The 8629-nt window shown below is 49.1% G+C and overlaps 1 protein-coding gene across 1 annotated transcript in view; it reads right to left on the bottom strand.

The window, feature by feature from the left end:
• Positions 1 to 554: 554 nt before the first annotated feature.
• The window catches only part of clic4 (chloride intracellular channel 4), a 48432-nt gene continuing 40357 nt past the window's right edge, over positions 555 to 8629 (bottom strand). Inside the window, exons 4-6 of the mRNA XM_064302271.1 lie at positions 8140 to 8246; positions 5605 to 5786; positions 555 to 3642 (exon numbers count right to left, since the gene is read on the bottom strand). Coding sequence (XP_064158341.1) covers positions 3478 to 3642; positions 5605 to 5786; positions 8140 to 8246 — 454 coding nt within the window. The 3' untranslated portion in view covers positions 555 to 3477. The remainder of the gene's footprint in view (positions 3643 to 5604; positions 5787 to 8139; positions 8247 to 8629) is intronic.

Here is an 8629-nt window from a genome sequence, read left to right as displayed (position 1 = left end):
CAATCCAACTGAATACGTCTTTGTGTCCGAGGAACATTTCAAAGACATTCCCTCTTTGTGAATATTCGCGGAAAGTGATGAACAAACATCAACATCCCCGCCCCCACAGTGAGCCTATTTGTAATGTTAGATTTTTGGTTCCTCCGTGTACCAGGATGGAAAAAATATAAAACTGTGCGTCTCTGCTCCTAACCAGCAGAACGGAGTTGTATTTCACATCCAAATTAACTTTGCTGGGATATTGAAGCACATAAATTGATTTCACACTAGTACACCTCTGGCGCCATCTAGTGGGAAATAAATGAATACAATTATTTGAATCGACGTAGGCCCAGGATGTCCGACTGCGTCACCCAACGGAATGAATGCAGTTTATTACTCGGTCCAAGCTACGGATGCCTAGCAACCTGTTCTACTTGTTGACAAACATTTAGCAGTCCAGCGGAGTTTCCTTTGAAAAACTGAAATTTTAATACAGCATAGATAGAAGATATGACAAAGTCTGTCACTGCTGCTGAATCAAGAAATGCAAGATAATTACACGTGAAGAAGGATAGTGAAAATATATATTTTTATTGTTAGCTGCCAGCGGTTTATGGATATACCAGGAAAAAAAAGTGCTGATCACAGCAGATGTACACTGCATAACACCACACTTTTACACTGGCACAAAAGCATATGAAGCACGCGCAGTAAATAAACGGCAGGATATCAGTAAAAACAGGTGTAAATGCGTATATTTGAAAGTTAGTATGACACAAAATAAGAAACTGATATCTAAATAATTATAAATTCCACAGAGTATGATGCTTGCAGTGTTGGTTTCTAAAAACGCTCTCACCATCCGTTTTTTTGTTTTTTATAATTCCTTTTAAGTGGTGATTTTCACTTCGACCAGCCGAGTGAGACTCCCTCGTTCCGTTAGTTTGAAAGGCACTCGCGTGGCGGAGACGTGATGGCACACAAGGGGAGACACTTTTCCCAAGCTTGCGCAAAAAAAAACCCCACTAGTTTAGGATGTTACAGAAATGTGAGCGCGGTTTTTTAAAAAATATTTTGATATGCTGCAACACTATAACACATTGTACGGGGATCTTGATCGGGTTTCAAACCTGTCCCTCGGTCTCGACCACCAGCATCTTCCCCGAAGCGGCTGAGTAAACCCGTTCCATTATGTGGGGAAAAGTATGTGCTAAGTTTGCCCGAAGAGAACATTTGCTTAAAGGTTTTGCGAACACCCAAACGGCAGCATAAACCTACCTATACCAAGCACATGTCTGTCGCATGCTTTCATTTGACTTGAGGGATGGGGTGGGGACACATCGAAGTCGGAAAGGTGTCTGGCAGGGAATTTGTCGTTTCAGGGGGCAGTGAGTCATCAGATGCCAATTAGAGGTTCCTTTCAATACTGTCAAAATAGTAAACCAAACGAACAAAAACAGGCCACAATCATCGCTTGTGTCTTTTGTTTGAAAATTACGTAAACTGTAATGGAATGGCAAATGAAAACTGTACTGCAAGTAAAATAAACGAAACATAGAACACGTCGAACACGTCCTGAACAGACGTTTTTTAATCTAATACAAAACCCCAGAAGCGTGTAAAAAGGTCTTAGTTCCCCTCCTTCAAATCAAATGAATGTATAAAAATTGTCAAACTTTTTTTTATGAACACTCAAAACAAAATATTTACAATTCCTTTTTTTCTTCTATTCCTTCTTTTTATAACATTTAATTAAAACATAAACGTCTGGGGTAAGGAAACAGTGAGGGGGTGGGTGGAAATCAACCTAAAAAAAGAATGAAAAGAAAATAAATTAAACAAAGCATCATTTTTTAATGTTATCGAGAACTGTCGTCGAGTACATTCGGCTAATCTGAGGGTTGTTCCGACGAAGATAGCGGAGAAACCAAGGCCAGTGGCTGTACTCAAGGCACTAACATTCTCTGGTTACTCCCCTCCTCCCGGTAGCCATCTTTAGGGTAATTCCGCCCGCGCGCTAGTGTTACCGGTAAGCCAATCAATGCGCTCGGGGGAGACGCTCAGGCACGTGGCTTAAATTTCCTCTGTTCCACAGCAGGAGTCACTCCATCCACAGTTTAAAAAAAAAAAAAAAAAAAATACACAACTCACTCAAGGCCGGGGAAATGGAAGCCTTTTCTATCCCACCCCTCCGCTCTTATGTGAAGAAATATAAACTACTGCAGTCTAGTGCGCATGATAGTTCCCTTCATATATGAAATCCATATGACAGAGAGAGGGAGGGTGAGAGAGAATGAGAGAGACAGAGAGAGAGAGAGATGGGTGAGGAGAGGTGCATCACCAAGCAGGTGGTAAAATAGACATCTTTTGGTTGTCAGAACCAAATTAAATGTGTCACTATACCTTTGAGATGGAAGTCTGAAGCTTATTACAACCCCTCCCACCTCACTACAATATTATATCCCACAATTCTAAAGCTAAACCCCCTTGGTTTGAGGTTTTTTTTATTTTTTTTTATACTTCAGTGAAAACATTAACACTTTCCTTTCCAGCTACATCGTCTATATCATTAATATAGCAAAGCTTTTATGACTGTCGATGGACGAGAGTGCCACTGCCAGACTTCATCTATGAACTTCATTTGCGTTTTCGCTACAGTGTTCCAATGGTTACCGCAGGGCAGGTATCAGAGCTTCGAGGACAGGGGTCCAGCCGATCCCAGGCTCGAGGAGGAGGGGGGTCTGCCCCCACTCATCTTTCTTCTTCTCTTCCTGCCCAGTTATCCCTCCTTCCCACTCCAGGTCTCAGTGTTTCTACGGCAACGGCATACCTGCCATCACTTATTCCAAAACACTGAGGATGAGGAGGAAGAAGAGAAGCGCACTTTTTTTTTTAAATAGTAGATGTCCTTGATTAAGGCAAAAAAAAAAAAATTTTCCTGAATGCACCTCTCTAAACTTGTCAAGCGCTTTCCTTGAGGATCTACATGAGCTTTTTCATCACAAAAAGTGGGGTGGGGGGGGGTACCCCCAAACTGCAGCCTCAGCCCTCTGTAGATGGGCAAAGGGCGCTGAACTGAGCTGGCTGTAGCAGGGGGTAAATTCCACAACAAAAGGCACAGTGCATTGTGGGTAGACCATGATATGCAATAACACCTTTGGCAGCTTCTTATTGCTTGTCCTGTCCCACTCCAAAATAAAAGCCAAAAAAAAAAAAAAAAAAAACTGAAGAAAAAAAGGGGGAAGGGGTAAAATGAATTTCCGCTAACAGCATAAAATCTCGAGGAAAACAAAAGCAATCATGCAATGGTTATCTCTTTATGATGCTTCTAAACGAGGAGAAAGAGAGAGAGAGAGAGAGAGATTATGTTGTCTGATACACGTGTCGTTTGTATCTCATGTCCCAGTGCTAACTGAGTAGGGGGGGGTGGGGAAAGGGGCGGGCTTGAAGAGGGGGGCGGGGCTGGAGGGGGGGGCGTGGCCAGAGGCTGGGGGACTACTTGACTAGCCTCTTGGCCACGTCGGCGTAGGCGATCTCGATCTCCTTGTCGCTGGGGCAGGTGTTGGTGAACTCCTCGCGGGTGTAGGCCTCGCCCAGGTACTTCCAGACGCCCGCCATGTCCTTGGGGATGTCGAAGCCGCGGTACTTCTTCGCCACCACCTGCAGCCGGCACACGGGGGAGGGAGGAGGGGAGGGGAGGGACGGTAAAACACGGGGAGGGAGGAGGGAGGAGGGGAGGGGAGGGGACGGTGAGCACGGGGAGGGAGGGAGGAGGGAGGGAGGGGACGGTAAGCACGGGGGAGGGAGGAGGGAGGGAGGCGGTGAGCACGGGGGAGGGAGGGAGGAGGGGAGGGGAGGGGACGGTGAGCACGGGGGAGGGAGGGAGGAGGGGAGGGGAGGGGACGGTGACACGGGGAGGAGGGAGGAGGGAGGGAGGGACGGTGAGCACGGGGGAGGGAGGGAGGAGGGGAGGGGAGGGGACGGTGAGCACGGGATTGTTCTCCGGGGCCCGGGGGCACAAACAGTCTTGTTTTTTTGCCGCCAGCTCTCCTCTCGAGCCCGCGACTTACGGTTAACGACTCCTGGGCTGTTATGAGCCACCCCCCCGGGCATTATAACGGGAGGAACAGCGAGTTGAAAACAACCCAGGGGCGGTTCCCCCCCCCCCCCCGTCATAAGAGACGCACCATCAGCGGGGAACAGTGAAAATGTACCAGCAGCAGCAGCAGCAGCAGCAGCAGGGCAACCCCGCAATACTTTAAACTGCTTCTGCAAGCGCTTTGTTTTTTTTTTTAAAGAAATGCGTTTGTTATTGTGTGCAGAAACACAGGAGAACGTGTTTAATTGTACACAGAGAGGCAACTCTTTGTTTTCAATTTGGCTATGCTTCCTGTTCGGAAGCTTGTTTGCAGACACACCGATTTTAGACCGAGGAGCTCAGACGCAAATCCTGAAGGGCGGCTGTTGTCAGTTGGTTTTTGGTGTGTTGTGGTCACAGTATGTGGTTTGTGGTCACAGTCTGTAGTTTGCGGTCACTGTCTATGGTTTGTGGTCACATTTTGTGGTTTGTAGTCTGTCTGTGGTTTGTGGTCACAGTGTTCAGTTTTTGGTCACAGTCTGTGGTTTGTGGTCACAGTGTGCAGTTTTTGGTCACAGTCTGTGGTTTGTGGTCACAGTGTTCATTTTTTGGTCACAGTCTGTGGTTTGTGTTCACAGTGTGCATTTTGTGGTCACAATCTGTGGTTTGTGCTCAGTCTGCAGTTTGCGGTCACAGTATGTGGTTTGTGGTCACAATCTGTAGTTTGCGGTCACTGTCTATGGTTTGTAGTCACATTTTGTGGTTTGTAGTCTGTCTGTGGTTTGTGGTGACAGTCTGCAGTTTGTGGTCAAAGTCTGTGGTTGGCAGTCACAGTCTGCAGTTTGTGGTCATAGTCTGTGGTTGGCAGTCACAGTGTGAAATTTGTGGTCACAGCGTATGGTTTGTGGTCAGTCTGCAGTTTGTGGTCACAGTATGTGGTTAGCGGTTACCTTGACGATGTGCAGTTTGAGGTCACAGTATGTGGTTTGCGGTTACCTTGACGATGTGCAGTTTGCGGTCACAGTATGCGGTTAGCGGTTACCTTGACGATGTGGTGTTTGCGGTCACAGTATGTGGTTGGCGGTTACCTTGACGATGTGCAGTTTGGGGTCACAGTATGTGGTTGGCGGTTACCTTGACGATGTGCAGCTTGGGGAGCAGTATGTGGTTAGCGGTTACCTTGACGATGTGGTGTTTGCGGTCACAGTATGCGGTTAGCGGTTACCTTGACGATGTGCAGTTTGGGGTCACAGTATGTGGTTGGCGGTTACCTTGACGATGTGGTGTTTGCGGTCACAGTATGTGGTTGGCGGTTACCTTGACGATGTGGTGTTTGCGGTCACAGTATGTGGTTGGCGGTTACCTTGACAATGTGGTGTTTGCGGTCACAGTATGTGGTTGGCGGTTACCTTGATGTGCAGTTTGCGATCACAGTATGTGGTTAGCGGTTACCTTGACGATGTGGTGTTTGCGGTCACAGTATGTGGTTAGCGGTTACCTTGACGATGTGCAGTTTGCGGTCACAGTATGCGGTTAGCGGTTACCTTGACGATGTGCAGTTTGGGGAGCAGGTTGCAGTCGGCGAGCGTCATCTCGTCGCCGTCCAGGAACTTGCGGGTGGAGACCGGGACGTCCTCGATGCTGTTGTGGTCGATCTCGTCGGGCAGCGGGGAGCGCAGGTACTCATCCAGCTTCTGCAGAGTCTTCAGCAGCCCTCTCTCCAGGGCTGGGGGGGACGAGGGAGAGGGGGGGTAAGAGTTAGGAACACCCACTTTACTGTACACCAATAAACACACCTCTTTACTCCGTGGGTTGTGTTCTATGGCAGTATAATACAGCCTATCACAACTCAGCAGTGATCTTTTTAGATATCACTCACTCACTCACGCTTGTCAATCAGGAAGCCAACTGAAATTAAACTGTCAAATTTTAAAACGGCTATTATGTTCTATTGGGATTTGCAGTTAATTAACCGAATTTCTGAATCAAAAAACTCTTTCGACCCCCATCCCTGGTAGCTGAAGGCTGGTGTTTTATTCCCCTCCCACACCAGTAGGGGGCAGCATCCTTTCGGCGAAATCAGGCAGAAACTGAATGTCCCAGTGCAGCGATAGGGACACTGCGCTCCAGGGGGGTGCAGTCGTGCAAATGAGATTCTGAAAGAGGCGACGGAGACCATCCCCGAGTCACTTTTTGCAAGTAGCAGACAGTTCCTTCGGCGTACTGGAAAAACCTCCCCCCCCCCCGACACAGACCCCGCCCCTCGCTGGAATCCATCAAAGCCGCGATGGAAATGAAATCCATCGCTCACATTGTCACATGCAAATGCGAAAATGTTAGAACTCCACGCAGACTCGCGACCGCACCCTATAAATGCAACGTGGATCCGAGAAGGAAAAATACACAGACAAAGCATTACTTCTACAATAATAATAACAATTATTATTATTTATACATAATGACGATAACAGGTCATTCGGCCCATTAAGGCTCACCATTTACGCAATTATTTTGGTAGCATAAGCAGAGGGAAGAATGCCCAATTGGTTTCATTTCTGGCAGTTCCCCTCTTACAGTCCAATCCACCAACAGGACAGAGTAACTTGGAACTACAGATGAAGGGACTACACTACCTGCAGTTCTATTTCCTACCACAGGAGGGCAGCCTGGCACAGTGAACCCACATATGCCTGTTTGCAGGAGAGTTACAGTGTTCCTATGACTTACCATATTAGTTACTGTGTCTCTCAGCTGTATTGGTAACCTTACACCAGCTGAACATTTTGCTAAACTAGCCGAGCTCACGTTAATCCAGAACGAATACAGGTTTGAGTTCCACCTGAGACACTGCAGAGTCTGGCTGCTGTAGACAGACAGACAGAAACTAAGACTTTAATCTCATTTTGGCTCATTTACGGTGAAATAATTTTGATACAAAAAAAAAAAAAACCCAGAGAAATACTGTAGTGAGTTCTGCTCTGTTTGCACACAGGAGAAAGAACCATCCAGAACAAACCCGACAGAAACCAGCAAGGGACATTCCCGTAGTCCAGAACAAAGTTCCATACGTGGTTTTACATCCGTGCAATTCTGTCGAAACAGCACGCCGTGTCAATATTTTACCAGGGTGGTGAGGAGCAATAAAAAAATATTTAAAAAAAAAACTTCAGATCTGCGATTAAAGCACATCCCAGCTAACTTCATAAACCGCTTACCAAGAACCAAAATAACACAGCTACATTCCTGATTACACGTACCAATATCACACGACTATCAAAAAAAAAGAAGGAAGTATGAGAGACAGCATTTCTGCCATGCTGATGGCGTGACAGCGGAGAAGGCAGGAGCAGAGCGGGTTTGTGAGGAGGGTCAGGTGACCGAGCGATCACACGCAGCTGTCAGGGAGGGGAAACGGGAACGCTCAGCTCTCAGCTGTCCCCGAGTCGCTTGGGCGGCGGCGCCCCCGTCGAGCTGACCGTGTCTTTTCCGCATTTTTGGCGGGCTGAGGCAGGGCGGTTCAGGACAGGGGGCTGGGGGGGGGGGGTAAGGGGAGGGGAGGAAGGTGACGAGGGACAGACGGGGGGGGCAGCGTCCGTACGGCTGCCACAGGGGAAGGGAGCCCGGCCAATCGGCTGCTCTCAAGGCCAAACAAAAGCCCTGTGTGTGTGTGTGTGTGTTTGTAACCGTCGGCGACCACAGGTCCCGCCGCCGTCGCCTAGCAACGAGAATTCTTCTCTTCCCGGCAGGGAGTAATTCAATCAGGAGGCCTGCAAGGCCTGCAAGCCCCATGCCCCCCCCCGACTCCTTATTGAGCCCCCGCCCCAACCCCCGGCCCCTCCCTCCCTGGAGGTGCGAAATACCCCAATGACAACTCAGGCGCCTCACACACACCCCTCCTTGCACAGCAGGAGAGAGAGACCTGCAGGGTGGGGCAGGGCGAGGTGGGGCGTTTGAGGTGGGGGTCAGGGGGGCCAGGATGGTGCAGGGCAGGCAGGTGGGCAGGGCAGGTGGGGGGGGCCAGGATGTGCGGGGGGCAGGGCAGGCAGGGCGGGGGGGCATTACAGGACAGGGCCACTCACCCTCGTTGGCGTCTGGTTTGGAGTTCTTGATGAAGGCGGAGAACTTGGCGAAGATGTCCATCCCCGCGGTGTTGGACTCAGGGTGCCGAGCCCCCAGCTTAGTGTACCTGAACACAGAGCACAGCTGTTACACACGAGGAGAACACACCTGAACACAGAGCACAGCTGTTACACACGGAGAACACACCTGAACACAGAGCACAGCTGTTACACATGGAGAACACACCTGAACACAGAGCACAGCTGTTACACATGGAGAACACACCTGAACACAGAGCACAGCTGTTACACATGGAGAACACACCTGAACACAGAGCACAGCTGTTACACATGGAGAACACACCCAGCGTACAGTTCAGGCTCGGGGGGGTGCGGTGTGGTACAGGGTGGGTGGGGGTGAGAGGGTGGTGTGGTACAGGGTGGGTAGGGGGATGTCATGTGGTACAGGGTGGGTGGGGGGGGAAGGTGTGAGGGGATGGTGTGGTACAGG

The sequence above is a fragment of the Anguilla rostrata genome, chromosome 1 (assembly GCF_018555375.3).
Source record: "Anguilla rostrata isolate EN2019 chromosome 1, ASM1855537v3, whole genome shotgun sequence".
Classification (NCBI taxonomy): Eukaryota; Metazoa; Chordata; class Actinopteri; order Anguilliformes; family Anguillidae; genus Anguilla; species Anguilla rostrata.
The sequence above is the reverse complement of the archived record's forward strand: the minus strand, read 5'-3'. Positions and strand labels throughout refer to the sequence as shown.